Below are 15,296 nucleotides of genomic sequence, written 5' to 3'. Positions count from 1 at the left end.
AATAATATCATTTGTGAAGTGAAAACCCATCCCAGTGAACGATCCTAGAGCCACTATGCTATAGTAGCTTTGTCTTTGCTACCCTAGTATATGGTGTAATAGGTTATAAATTTTGTTGATTACTCCCTCAATCAAGGAGCACCAGCTGGACACGAATCAGCTGAGACACCAATTAGGCACGAATCACAAGGGCATTCTTCCTTGTGACTAACATGGCACGAATGGTTTGATATAGGACTTCAAGAAGAATTATTTGATCATTGCGAAAATCACTATCCCTGCAAAACCTCGATGATTGGTAAGGCTTTCTTCACTTACATGTCTCCTTTTCTAGTGTTATTTATGTCTCTCACTTATATTAGTCCATATTTTTAATTTGTTACATCTCTTCCTTACTAGGTGGCTGGATACTGCGTATTATTGGTAAGCCTCCTAAATTTCAACTACTAATTTTTTGCAAAAACAATATTGTAAAGAGTTGATTGAAAAATCTTGGAATTCTTGCATTTGAAGGTTGTATAGTGAACTTCAAATTGATTTTGCTTTGTTTGACTGTACAAAGCAAAATCAATTTAGATGTAATTCAAAATTTTCTCTCAATTTTAAATGTAATTCAACTCCACTAACATATAAAGAAGTCAAAACAATGAATTGAAACTGAGGTCTTCTTATCCAAGGCCCCAATACTTCCGTCAAATTGCTCCCCAAGCAACAGTACACTATAGAGTGATTGTTAAAGTAGCTATTTCATATGGCTCTCTAAAAACACAACTTAGGGTTTTACTTGATATGAAGGTAGAATAGTTTTTCTTACCATCTGTATTTGTTAGATTTAACTTTGTTTTTTATATCTTGTTTTTTTTTCTTAAAATATTCATTTTTTTTTACATTTGATTTGTGTTTAGTCATAGGAAGGACTATGCTCAGGATGTTATGCCTATTTGCCTATTTGATTTACAAGTTCCATCGGAGACATCTATCATTTGATGATAATATTGAAGAATTCTTACGGAGTCACAAAAATCTCCAACCAATCAAGTACTCGTATTCAAACATAAAGAAGATGACTAATAACTTTGCGAATAAATTAGGTCAAGGAGGCTTTGGCTCTGTATATAAAGGAAAACTTCGAAGTGGTCGCATTGTAGCTGTGAAAGTGTTGGTCATGTCAAAAGCTAATAGACAAGATTTCATCAATGAGGTTGCAACAATAGGAAGAATTCATCATGTTAATGTGGTGAGACTTGTAGGATTTTGTGTACAGGGATCAAAATGGGCACTTATATATGACTTCATGCCCAATGGTTCTCTTGATAAGTTTATTTTTCTTAAAGAAGAAAATAACACTTTTTTGAGCTGGGAAAGGTTGTATAAGGTTGCACTTGGAGTGGGGCGTGGGATTGAATACTTACATCAAGGTTGTGACATGCAAATTCTACATTTTGATATCAAGCCACACAATATTCTTCTTGATGAAGACTTTACACCAAAAGTTTCAAATTTTGGCCTTGCAAAATTGTATTCAACAAATGAAAGTATGGTGTCTCTCACTGCCGCACGAGGAACACTGGGATATATTGCTCCAGAATTATTCTATAAAAATATTGGAGGTGTCTCCTACAAAGCTGATGTTTATAGTTTTGGAATGTTGTTAATGGAGATGGTGGGGAGAAGAAAGAATGTGAATGCAAATGCAGAGCATTCGAGTCAAATATATTTTCCATCATGGATTTATGACAGATATGATCAAGGGGATAACATAGACTTGGGAGATGCCACCGAAGATGAAAAGAAGTTGGTTAGGAAAATGGTGATAGTTGCACTATGATGTATACAGATGAAGCCCATAAACTGTCCTTCAATGAGCAAAGCCTTGGAGATGTTGGAAGGAGAGGTTGAGTTATTAGAAATGCCTGCGAAGCCTACTCTATACTTTGAGGAAATGTTAGTTGAGGATCATATGAGCAATCCAATAGAAGCACCAATTTCCTTGTGCAATTCTTTGGGTACAATTACATTAGATGGAAGGTAGTGTAGCATTTTTCCACTTGCATGCTATCTCCTATGATATCATATGTTTGTAATTTGGATTAGATGTATGGGTTATAACTCCTCTTGCAAGGTCCATATAATGTAATATTGTCTTGAGGCATTGGCATGGTACCCTAGCAACAAGCATATAAACATGTAATAATTATTACCTATGTCCTATATGATTCAAATAGCACCAAACAAGAATACCAATTAATGTTTTAAGGCCTAGTTCCATAGTACTCAACTAATTATTGCTTTAATGCACACCATAGGACTCAAATGATTATTGTCGTATTGCATAGTCTCACATGACTTAAATAACACCAAATATATATAATAGAAAACAAAGTAAACTAACTCTAAGTAGAAAGAAAAACAACAAGATTAATAAAGATAAAAGAAAGGACACAATATTTATGATGTACCAGAAGAGTGTCTTACCTATGTCCTTGGGAAATAGCAATCAATTCATTAACTTTTAAATTAGAAAATTACAAAATTGGAAGAATATCGAACTAGGAGGCTCTTACTTGGCAAAGAGCTTTCTTTATACTAATATTGGTTAAAGCCACTAAGATAGCTAAAAGGACATGGGCTTATATATAAGCCTCCAAGCATTGACCAAACCAATTCATAATCCATGTGGGACAAGGAATCCCTAAACTAACGAATACTACTTACACCAAAAACCAACAAATCTCAACCTTGGAAAATTAATACTCCACTACCAACTCCCAAAATTCAAATATTCTCTAACAAATGAACTTCAAATGCATCTCTAGAAACCATATACCCAAAATTTTCAAACTTGTAGGATATTAACCAAGTCCAAATAGTAAGAGGGAGCACTACAGGAATAATGTCTTATAGCAACAGCTAGTGACCCTCATTAGAGGTTAGAAATGGTATGGCTGCAAATTATGGTTGCACACCAAGCTGACCACCACATGGTGTAGCCATAGGTGGTGCAACTACTTCTTATAGTTGCAGTTGTGAAGGTGACCGTAAACACAAGTTAAATTAATAGTAGCAACCACAGTAAAGTGCAACAAATGGTTCTTACAGCTGCATCTTGTTTTTGGCCCCCACTAAAAGGCATATAGTCGCATTTTGGAATTGGTCACAGCTATAGGTTATCGTTATTAATTTTTTGTGAGACTCATTTGTGAGGTTCCCCATTAAATCCTTCAAAACAATATAAAAATGGTGTGGATCAAAAACATTTTTCTTCTGAGAATTTGAGTTAAGCATAATCTTTCTTTTGATATTACATGCAATTTCATGCTACAATAGCAGCTTGACCTTATCCTAACCACCTCATAACTGAATGGCAATTTTTTCTAGATCCCTTTCAACACCAATAGCAAGTGTAGATTGGGTAAACAGAAAAAGAAAAGGGCTAACCCCTTCAAGATTGACACAAAAGTTTCATGGTAATATTCCAAAATTTGGAGAAATACAAAACTCATAGGTCAACAAAAATCCTTCCCCTGAACATGATATCCATTATAAACCTTTTTTCCAGCCAAAAAATAATAGAATCATACAATGGATATATACAGATGGTGAGTCCCAATTAGCATCTACAAAACAAACCTGTAGGAACACAAAAGAGATTTTTTAGATCAACATATTGAGAAAATGACTTGACACTCAAAAAGAAAGGCCAAGAAGCTTTGAGATTTGATGTTTTGTTAACAGAGATCCATGAGTACATAGAACAACATATTTAAATAGTTACTTTTTCTATGATAAGAAAAAAGATTACACGAGTAACAGCACACCAATGCTTATTTGAATAAAGTGTCATTCATCGACAAAAACTAAAGAAACCAACTGGGACTAGGGGGTGAGGCCATGATATTATCAATTATGTTACACTAGGCAGGCTATTATTACCATTGAGAGTAGAATGATATATTCGTTTCTTAGCAAGTCCAATATCCAATAGTATCATATTACCCTACAAGCATAATACAAACAACAGATGAAATGTGAGTTGCAACAATCAGGCAATCAAAATCACATTTTGAACAATATAGGAACCCAACATCCAAACAAAAAAGTATCAACAAGAAATTGCTATTCCTTTCATGATACAAGGAATTTTTGCCTCCATAAATTAGTAATTACTTGATACGGAGTAAAATTTAAGGGTACAACAGACACCACCGCCTCATAATTCAAGAACCAAACCATCAAGAAGGCTATGTTGAAATCTAATCACCACATCCAAATAGGTATTTCTCTGGTCTCAACAAGTGACACAAGGAAATTTTTGTATCTAGTGAATACCTTTGCCTACATCTAGTACAAGGTTCTGTTTTTATCTTGTAAACATATATATACATCCAAGCATGTATACACACACATGTGTATGCACTCTGAAGTTCCCTAGAAATTATAAGTAGATTTTGTAGGTACATGGTTGTGACCAATTCTTGTCCTAGCTTGTAGTTCTAGGTTAGCCCAAGGGTGTACCTTTTCCAAATTTTCTCTTTATGATGTTGCTTTATCCCTCTAGGGATATATTGTAAATGGCCACAACCTCAACAATCTTTTTCATGTTTCCATGCATGGATCAGTTTAAAAAGGAAAAACACATGATTTCTAGAGTTTGAACATCCATTATTCTACTATAGGTACAAGGTTTAAATTTTTTGGTATTCATGCCCTAGTTTAGTAATTTTCATACTGACATATGCTAATGGTGTTTTCTTACATGCTTATTGATGAAATCCTCCCTTCCCAAGTCCACAATTCATTCTAAGTTTATCAAAAGACATCAAGGCATCATAGAAAATCAACAGTTCTAATATTGTAACATCTCCAACATTTGTAGAAAACACAAGATTCCATTTTTAATCTCTAGATTGTAAATTAAGGTTCAAAACTCAAAAGCACATTCATATAGACACAAACCTCACTAGCCATCAGCTTTCGGACATTATTAGCATATAATTTTCCCATACATTACAAATGAGCTTAATTTGAGAGTTATATCCTGGCAATGAGAGAACCTGCTTTGGGCAACAATTCAAATCGTGACAGAATTTTTTTGGTCTCCATCTCATCCTTGTAGCAACATGTACCTTACTCATGTCATTCCACTTGTGTGGACCTGCCATTATCTTACCAATAACATGCAAAGTAGATAATAAGACTGAACAAGAAATCAAAATTCCTTAAGTTTAGAATCTTATACTGTAAGGAGAGTGGAACTATGAGTGTCCAAGTGTGGTTGCTTGTCAAGAGCTGAAAATTTGGATGATTATTTGGAGGTTCTATTCAAATTCTTGGGCAGAATGATTAGAGAATGAAAAATGATAAAGAAATTTGGGCAACAATAGAGCAAGTAAGAAAAATTCAGATCTGCAATGAAGCATGAAATAGACTAAGAATGATAATTAGTTCATTTACAGCCCTTGTAAGGAGATAACTAAGTCTCCAAGTGTATTATTACTTTCCCAAAGATTTTGGCCAATCCTTAAATTTGTAAATTAAGTTTGAAGTTTTTATTGATCAACAAAAACTGATTGTCTTAATATCATAAACAAAAGAAGATTGAGGCTACAACTATTATTACTAGCAAATAATTATCATTCTATAGGTCTTCTAATTTATTTTAAATGCTTCAAACTTCACCTGCTTAGACCCGTCCAACAACTTCTTCAGCAGTCAGGCCAAGAACTTAGCCTTTAAGATCAATAAAAATAAACATTCCACATAAGAACTTGGTTTTTTTCATTTCTTTTGACAAATGTAAAATTTTCGTAATTTGAAAATTTTCACCTTAAGCTTAATTTGCTGATTATTTGACTTGGATAGCTACTTATAAGTACAAACCATCTTTAAAGAATAAATTAATGAACTACTTAGGCCTGGAACATGTAATAAACACCTAATTTAAAAAACCAAAATATAAAGATTGTTTTTAGTATAATAAAAAATCTGGTTGCTTTATAATAAAAATATAAAGCAATGTCTACTGGTATTTTTCAATTTGTCAAAATAGGGAATGCGGACATAATAATAATAGAATTTAAGAGATAACAAACTAGTAATGCAACATAATGAACCTATGAACTTGTATTTTAAAAGAGAACCTTAGAAAGGCCATACTTAGGACTCTAAAATTTTCATTCTACTTATGATCTAACCAGGGAGGATTTTGGAAAGATCATAACCTCAGAGAAATGCATCAGACTACTACCTGCATGGAAATTTGAACAGGATTTCAGATTCAAATCATTGAGTTCAGGGCAGTCTAAATACAAAGCCAGCAAGTAAATTCACAAGTTCAATATTTGAAGACCAAAATTGACTCAAGAAGATGCTCTATATACTTAATTATCATTTTAGGATACTTCAATTATGTGAATACAAGAAAAAAAGGTATTTTCTGTTTCACTCATTTTTTTCATTTGTTTCTTAGAAAAAACTTAATTTCTTAAGCATTTCTTTTCACATAAAACTTTATATTATAAAAACTATTACTTGTTATTTATTACTATTATTATTGTAATAATTCATACAATGATCAAAAGAAAGAAAGAAAGAAAGGAAAAATCATTGCATGATAAAATGGCTCTATAGAACAGATTAAGTTCATAAACAAATTCATTTTTTAAATTTTCTTATGCTTATTGTAAGTAATGCACTTTCATAGCAATCACATTTAACTTTAGCATATTCAATATCAAAAACGAAAAAAAAGAACAAAAGGGAAAAAAAAAATTAAGTTTCTTCTAGACCAGTAAGCCGATATCAAATTGTCCACCTTTGTATGATGAGGTTGGAGAAATGGCAGCCCCAATTGCTAAACAATTGGCAATTGGCTGATGTTAGCAAATAGCTAAACAAGAAGCTTAATAGTAAACCCCTTTCAGATATATGGCTAGAGGGACTAGTAAGATGAAATCATTAAATGAATCTTTGTTTCTTTGATGGGGATTGCATTTTTTTTTTCTTTTTCTCTGATGTAACTTTGAAGTTACATTACATTTTTAGAAATCTTTTTCTCTGATGGAACTTTGAAGTTACATTATATTTTTAGAAAACCCAAAAACATGAAAAACTGGAAAAAAAAAAAAAAAAAAAAACACTAGACAAGATTTCTAGCACCCAAAAATGAAGGTACATTAAAATAAAAGTAAAAAAAAAATTTGGTTATCATTTCTTTGATTAAATGATTTGTAACTTGAAAACAAAAAAGGAACAAAGAAAAAAAAAAGCAAAAAAGAAAATGATCTACCAAAAGAAAAAAAGATGAACCCCAAATAGTTAGCATAGATACATTGAAGCCTCTTCCACCAAATCAATTAGGTGAAATATGGGTTCGAGGGCCAAACATGATGCAGGGCAAAGTTTGATCAAAAGTTTGTGTTAGTTCCTCTTCGCAACGATTTCTAACAGCAAGTGACCTTATTTGAATCTCCCAATTAATTAGGATCCATTCAAATTGAACCATCTTAACTCATTTAGAAAGGAAACATGGTGGTTAAGACATCAATTTTGGTTAAAATCAAATTATTAATGTTTTAATTTTGCCTTGTATTGACTTGTGAAGCCAAACAATGTATTCCAAATCAGACTGCTTAATCTTACAAGTGGCTTGCCTTGTACTGTGGGACCTCCTAAGCTAACCCTCATCTTGCTAACATCTGATTTGCCAAATTAGGCGGATTAGACCTGTCAGACATGTTATAACATATAACTGAACACCTAAGATTCAAAGTTTGATTCTTTCAATTGGTCTTTCAATTAGACCTCTATGACATATGTGAAATATAAAACTGCTTCTGAGTTTTGTATCTCTTTGTACCATTGAGTTTCAAATATTCTACATTAAGGAAAAGGGGTGTTCAACAAAAGAGAATGAAAGAATGGTAAGATTATCATTCTCAGATATTTATAAGCCAATCTTGGCTATTATACCTTGATTTGTAGCTAACTCTCTCAGGATATGAATTGCCTGAGATATGGTGGCCTCAAATGAAAACAAAAAAGAAAGGGAAAAACCAACCAGAAAGAAAAGGAATTTGATAATTAGTAAATTGGCAGGAAGAAAAAGCAAATGCCTTCAACCTAGTAGATAAAATTAGTAAAGTGTCTCTCCGGTAAGCATCAAAATTTCCACTCAAAGAACAAATATCAAGCTTATGTCAATCAGCTGAATTAAAAATGAAAAAATGAGCCTAAAAAATCAATTCCTGATTTTTAAGAAGTTAGAAAATCACAAAATTGCATTTGCCCCATACATGAGATAACAGGATTTGTATAGAAGTAAAAGAATGGTTGGTGAAAAACAAATGTTGAAGTCCATTTAAGATTACCACTTGAATCCTAAGAAATGAAAATTGAGGAAGGTAAATTAGGAAGCCTTTTCCCTCCAAAATTGCATAAACCCCAAAACCTATCAAATGTTTCTCCTGAATAGCAATTGTACATGAGATAAATATGATCAAATGACATGATTTTCAACATCTGAATTTTCAGATTTTTGACAAAATGCTTTTAGTCCATACCCATTAATTTCGATAAACTTAATATTCATTTTTCCCCTTCTTCTTAGTGTTTACATGAAGAACAAAAGTAGTCCAAGGGGGTTACTACTTTGATGGATTCAAAATAAAAAAATAAAAAAATAGATAAATAAAATGAAAAAAAAAAAGGAAACAAGATTAAGATGAGTCAAAGTGTAGAATCCTAATTAGGGTGGAAAATGAAGAGCTTTGCTCTATCCAAAGCTTCCATAGCCTTTGATTTCATTAGGTGCATACAAGGCACTATAATAATAGCAGACTGCATTGAATTTCATATCACTAAAATTTTCAACTTCATCTTATGCACGGAAGACAAAAAAACACAAAAGAGAAGGGACACGAGCAATCATTGCTTCCAAGTTGAGCTTCAATGCAAATGAAAATGGAAAGAAGAAGAAGAGTGCAGAGATGAGGTATGTGAAAGTATGGTGAGGGATTGATGATCATAATAATTAGTAAATATATACCAGGGAATCCAAACACAAACCCAAACCCTAACCCTAACCCTAACCCTAACCCTAACCAGAAAAAGAGAGATTGGAGGAAATAGAAGTGATGAAAAGAAACCTAATTTGAAATCAAAGAAAGAAAGAAAGGAATAACAGTGTGAAGCCGTGGAAGGAATCAAAAGAATACCTGGAAGATGTGGGCGATGAAGTGGCTAAAGAAATTGGTCGTTGAGCGAGTTGGTCATTGATCTAAACCCCCTCAGTGATGAGGATGTCAGTGACGACAACAATCTAGTCGGAGAAACATACAGTGATGAGGATGGGTATTATGGCTTTGGGAGAAGAGTTCAATGGTCTTCAATGGTGGCTAAGAAGAGTGAAGGATAAAGACATCGCTCTCAGTGGATCCAGCAGTCTAAACCGAGCAGTAGATATAGTGCTTATATATTGCTTATATAGTGGCTCTATGGTTGCGGACAAGCCCATGTGATTCTGCCTATTGGGCCATATATTGCTATTAGAGCTTTTATAGCAGCAACCCAGCCCATGTGGTTGTGCTTATTGGGCCATATATTGCTATTAGAGCTTTTATAGCAGCAACCCAGCCCATGTGGTTGTGCCTATTGGGCCATATATTCCTATAAGAGCTTTTATAGCAGCAACCCAGCCCATGTGGTTGTGCCTATTGGGCCATATATTGCTATTAGAGCTTTTATAGCAGCAACCCAGCCCATGTGGTTGTGCCTATTGGGCCATATATTCCTATAAGAGCTTTTATAGCAGCAACCCAGCCCATGTGGTTGTGCCTATTGGGCCATATATTGCTATTAGAGCTTTTATAGCAGCAACCCAGCCCATGTGGTTGTGCCTATTGGGCCATATATTCCTATAAGAGCTTTTATAGCAGCAACCCATTCCTTCCCAGCTATATGAGCTTTTATAGTAGTGATCCATTCCTCCCTCAGCCATAATGATGCTGGAATTTATAATGTTTTTTTTTTTTATTATTTTTTGCTCAATTTACCATTTGACAACATACATGGAACTTTTTCTGACAAAGTTCCATTCATATGCTCTACTACCCTATTTTGCTTTTTATAAAACAAGAAAATAAAAGACTTGTTTGAAAGCTATTTTTTTAAATTGAGTATTTCTCCAATAACTTAATGTTGTAGAGTTAAGTTGTCTTTTTAATTATTTTTAAGTTTAAAATAAGAAATTGACACTCATAGCCATTGGTATTGTATTTTGTTCTTTTTTCTTGAGTTAATATAAATATCATTTGTAAATATAAAAACATTAATTATCAAAATTTATCTAAAATTAAACAAAATTACTATTTTTTTTTTTTTTTTTTGCATAGATTTCAACAACCAATATTTATCTAATTTCAGATATTTTAATTCTTACTCAATATATGGAACTACCTAGAGAAGAATGAACAGGTGCTCTAAGTGATTATCCCCAACATTAAATTTCTATTTTATCTATAGATTCAATTAATATTCCAATATCAATAATGATCAAGTCTCCATCAATCTCACACACAAGATTTCTAATTACACAAATAGACATAGTAATAATATCAATTCATATAAAAATTTAAAATCAATTAATAAGAGAATCAATAATTGGAATTATGCCACACCATGCCGTCTATTTCTAAAAAAATTATAAAAAAATAATATTTTAATTATATAGAAAGTAGCATTTCAAATTTACTAGAAGTGGTTATATATATATATATATATATATATATATATATATATATATATATAATCACTTCTAATAAATTTTGGATATAGTGTTCCTTAATTTTCTTTATGTGCACATATTTAGTAAATCTTGTCTTATTCTTAGTCCAAAGTCTCTAATGACTTGAGTCGCCAAATGTGACTTGCAAAGGATTACAATGAACCTGATCATGAACAAAAGACAAGTATGTTTTACTTGAATGTGAATTATTCATGTACAGAAAAATCAGGTAGTTGATTATGACAATAAATAAAGCTTATTTCACACTATTTTCAAGTTGCAAGAAAATTGGAGACCCCAAGATAGTTTAGTTTGTTAGGGTATAATTGCCAAGTATTTTAATTTTAATTTTAATTTATTATTTGTCATATTAAATTCAATTTATGTTGTTTTTTTATCAATAGGAGAGATAATTCTTAAACAACAATATTTTTTTATCTTGGCAGATTGCATATTCAAGCACATAAACAAGGATATGTGATGAAGGGAAGAAGTTATGAACTTTTGAATTATAGATTTCTCTGAAAAAGTGTGTTCTATATTTCAAGAAGACAATAAATAACTTTTTTGACCAAATAAGATATTATTTGATCTTGTTTGTGAAGGTGCCTTGGCAGCTTCTTCAAGTGGCCGAGAAAATTCAATCTTTAAAGATTCTTAATTTGCACTATCATCTCGAGAAAAAGCCAAATATTATGTATCATGAATGTTAAACACATGCAAGTAATGAATTATGTAAATTAATGTCGTATTTAATGGATGGTATAAAGTAGAATAAAATATTAATGAAATATGATATAGTTTTTGTACAAAATTATGTGCAAAGGGTTACTTCTGCATAAGCATATGAAAAAGAAGAAGAAAATTAACTAAGAATCATCATGATGCCACCCTCATAGTTGAAAAGAAGATGAATATATATAGGTGAATAGGAAATCACCTGTAAGCACCATCTTATCTATTGGAGCAACTTATTAGCTTCTTGTATTCTTTTAATATGAATGGGGTACCTGCCATCACTTCTCTTCATTGAAACTCTTCTACATAAACAGATTCATGGTGAGTGCCCATTTCTTATGTCTTACCATCGCTTTATTCCTCCTTGCTTTGAGCTTTCTGAGTAAAAGGAAACTAGGATTTACGCCATATTATGTAGTAAAAAAAAAACAATTGGGATAATTTCATTTGAGCTCTCCAGATCAAATGAAATCAAAATGCTTCCTCTACTAAATCTACACTGGATGATAATGTGCTGCAGATGGGCTCAGAAAGCCTATCCTGGATATGTAGTGATGTGAAGGATATATGCAGAGTGAAAACAAGGTTATTGAACTCAGCGTTCAATTTATGATGTTTCATGCATTTACTCCATTTTCATACTGATCAACATTCGCTATACTTGGTTTCACCACTCTCTTGTGATTTCTTTCGTTTCACATGCAATTGCAGCAACAGAACTGACAGCAATTTATTGAAATAGAAAAATGAGAAATCTCAAACAACTTGAACTGGAAAGCACAATATGAGGCAGACAAATGATAATCACAGCAAAATAACTTAGAAGTCTCTTGATGGGTATATCAGAATAGATATTGATATATGCCCTTCTTTCTATTATATATAGGTGGGGATCAATAAGATTAATGGTCTACTTATGAGTTTTTTTAGTATATGGCACACACTATCTGATACTAATTGACATTTCTGCCGGGTTTTTGTTGTTTACATGTTCCTCAGCTGGCACCTCTTGTGGAGTTAGAAGAGGCTTTGGAGGCATCTGCAGGAGCTCCACATTTCCTTCAAGCATCTCCACAACTTTGTTCATTGAAGGACGATCACTGGGCTTCAATTGTATGCACCATAAGGCTACTATAATCAGCTTTTTTGAAAGCTCCTTTCCTTCCTCTGTTGCATCTTCCATTTCTATGTCTTTTCCTTCATTAAACTGCTCGTAAACCCAGGAAGGGAAGTAAATTTGGCTTGAATGCTCCGCAAAAACATTCAAATTCTTCCTTCTGCCTGCCATTTCCATCAACAGCATCCCAAAACTATAAACATCAGCTTTGTATGAGACTCCTCCAATGTTTTTGTAGAACAACTCTGGAGCCATGTATCCCCTTGTCCCTCTTGCTGCAGTTAGGGACACAATACTATGATCTGTTGGATATGATTTTGCGAGGCCAAAGTCTGAAACCTTGGGAGTGAAATTCTTATCAAGAAGAATATTGTGAGGTTTGATATCAAAATGCAGGATTTGGGTGTCACAACCTCGATGTAAGTATTCAATCCCATAGGCCACCCCTAGAGAAATTTCATACATTTTCTCTAAGCTTAATAAGGAGATATTTCCTTCCTTTTCAGGAAATATGTACTTATCAAGAGACCCATTAGGCATAAAGTCATATACAAGAGCACGCTTTGATCCCTCGGCACAAAATCCAATTAATTGCACCACATTGACATGATGAATCCTTCCCATTGTAGCAACTTCATTAATGAAATCTTGTCCATTGGCTTTGGAATTGGCCATCATTTTTACAGCTACGAAATGACCACTTCGAAGCTTTCCTTTGTATACCGAACCATAGCCTCCTTCACCCAGTTTTTCCTTGAAACCTTTTGTCATCTTCTTAATATTTGAGTAAGAGTACCTTATCGGTGTTAGATTATTTTGAGCTTGAATGAACTCCTCAATGGCATGGTACATGGATAAGTTCCTCCTTCTCCATTTGTAGATCAAAAATATCACAACACATGGACTCCCGAACAAAGTTCTCACAGCAACAATAGCAACTGGAAACAAAAATTACAGAGAAATCAGCAGGAGAACATCAATTGCTCAATCTGTGGTACCATTTTGCTAAGTTTTACAGTTTTCTCTTATTTTTAATTTGTTTTCCTCTTTATTTATTAACTGACAAGATACTGGTGAAAGGCTTGTCTTTTACATTTCAAGACAAGTTTTCTAATCATATCCCATATTTTCCATCTTTACGTTGTTTCCTTTTGTTCAGCACAACTTCAATGAGGAAATACAATGTCTTACCAATGAAAACGAATCCATATAACAGAATGCCTGCACAAAATAACAAAATAAATTAAACATAATTGAAGGTTTTTTTTAAAGAGTTTTATAAATAGGCAAATGAAAATGAAGCATCTAGAGATGGAGAGAGAGGTCTCACCTTCTACAATCCAATACCAGTGGTACTCTGATGGAAAATCTGCGTCACCATGATAAGAAGTTGAATCATGAAGCTGGAAGCAGTAGCTATGAGTAGGTAAAGTTAAAAGGAAAGAATACAGTATTATACTCTATATGATCTTTTACAATTGACACTCCCTGCCTTAATCTAACAAGGCAGTCTTGGCATCATTTCCATTTTCTGGTGGAGCAGCTACAACTTTTTTGAAAGTGCTTCTTTGAAATATTTAGATAAAATTAAACAGAATGTTTTTGGTTTAATATGTACAAAGTTTACAACTAGTAAAATCTCACCGCAAGGAGGGCACACGGAGGAGAGACACTTGCACCATTAAAGAAAAGTGGGCAGAACTGTTTTTACTGCAAGGTGCCATATCCACGTAGTCAGAAGAACTTATTGGAACTTCACAATCAATAAAATTTAGAGCACGATTCTCATACGATGGCCTATATCTAATTGGGCGTCGATGACTAAATTTTCTGTAAGTCAAAGAATTCAGAGACAGAGGCAGAGAAGAGAAGTCATCAACAACCCTTATTGTGAAGATCTCATAATTGATTTCTTCTACTTTGTATTTTCCTGAATACAAATATAAGATTGTGCGGTTATTCTCACAAGCCAGCTCATACTCGCTTTCTCCGCAGCTCCGTGGATCATCTTTCAGTCGGAAAGGGTAGCTTATATTATGAATATTCCCGCAGGAAGAGGTACAGACCCGATGATTCTGCTTGGCTTTACATGTTATAGGGAGTAACAGAATTAGAAGAAGGGCTGCAAAACCAGGAATTAAGATCCTTCTCAACATACCTGGAGATGGTCTGTCTCTTTTTTCTCTCTCTGTTCTGCTCTTTTATTGGACTTCAAATTAAAAACAATCAGTTCTGCGATTCCTCAAAGTTGGTCAGTCTGGGTCCAACATGCAAGGGTTAGGTGACATATCAATTCTTGCCCCACTTGGAGACGATGCCATAGAGCATTGGCCGATGCCTTCTTAGTCAGCCAAGTACAAGACACGCAGCCTCTTCACTGCTCATGTACAGTCTCTGGTTCTTCCACAAGAATCCAAAGTGGAATCAGTAAAAGCACACAACTAAACAAGTATCTGTTCCTCATTGAAAAAAGCCTTTTACCTGTTTAAATTTTTGGCAAAATGGGCCAAAACTCTCCCTCATAACCCGATTAAGCCATAAGGCAGGCCCACACGCCCACGGTACTGTGACAGGCGGAAAGAGGTTTATACCTCTTTATTTATACTCTAAATCCGATGTGGGGTCAATGTGAAGGGCTTTAAAGAAAAAATCAGCTTT

General features: G+C 33.6%; 3 protein-coding genes across 3 annotated transcripts; 1 reads left to right on the top strand and 2 right to left on the bottom strand.

Moving 5' to 3' along the window:
* The first annotated feature begins 1,027 nt into the window (after positions 1-1,027).
* Positions 1,028-1,828, top strand: LOC117933615 (rust resistance kinase Lr10-like). Its single transcript, XM_034855068.1, has one exon. The coding sequence runs from the start codon at positions 1,064-1,066 to the stop codon at positions 1,826-1,828; it is 765 nt and encodes a 254-aa protein (XP_034710959.1). The 5' UTR covers positions 1,028-1,063.
* Positions 1,829-12,332: 10,504 nt separating this feature from the next.
* On the bottom strand, positions 12,333-13,995 carry LOC117934271 (rust resistance kinase Lr10-like). The gene is made up of 3 exons (XM_034855940.1): positions 13,969-13,995; positions 13,830-13,859; positions 12,333-13,576 (listed from the first exon to the last, which is right to left on the bottom strand). Exon 3 carries the CDS (start codon positions 13,488-13,490, stop codon positions 12,465-12,467), a length of 1,026 nt encoding a protein of 341 aa, XP_034711831.1. The 5' UTR covers positions 13,491-13,576; positions 13,830-13,859; positions 13,969-13,995; the 3' UTR covers positions 12,333-12,464.
* LOC117933410 lies at positions 13,753-14,794 on the bottom strand. Its single transcript, XM_034854769.1, has 3 exons — positions 14,283-14,794; positions 13,969-14,054; positions 13,753-13,859 (listed from the first exon to the last, which is right to left on the bottom strand). The coding sequence occupies exons 1-3, from the start codon at positions 14,792-14,794 to the stop codon at positions 13,753-13,755; spliced, it is 705 nt and encodes a 234-aa protein (XP_034710660.1).
* Between the last annotated feature and the right edge of the window lie 502 nt (positions 14,795-15,296).

This window comes from Vitis riparia, chromosome 16 (assembly GCF_004353265.1).
Source record: "Vitis riparia cultivar Riparia Gloire de Montpellier isolate 1030 chromosome 16, EGFV_Vit.rip_1.0, whole genome shotgun sequence".
Classification (NCBI taxonomy): Eukaryota; Viridiplantae; Streptophyta; class Magnoliopsida; order Vitales; family Vitaceae; genus Vitis; species Vitis riparia.
This window is presented reverse-complemented; position numbering and strand designations above follow the sequence as displayed.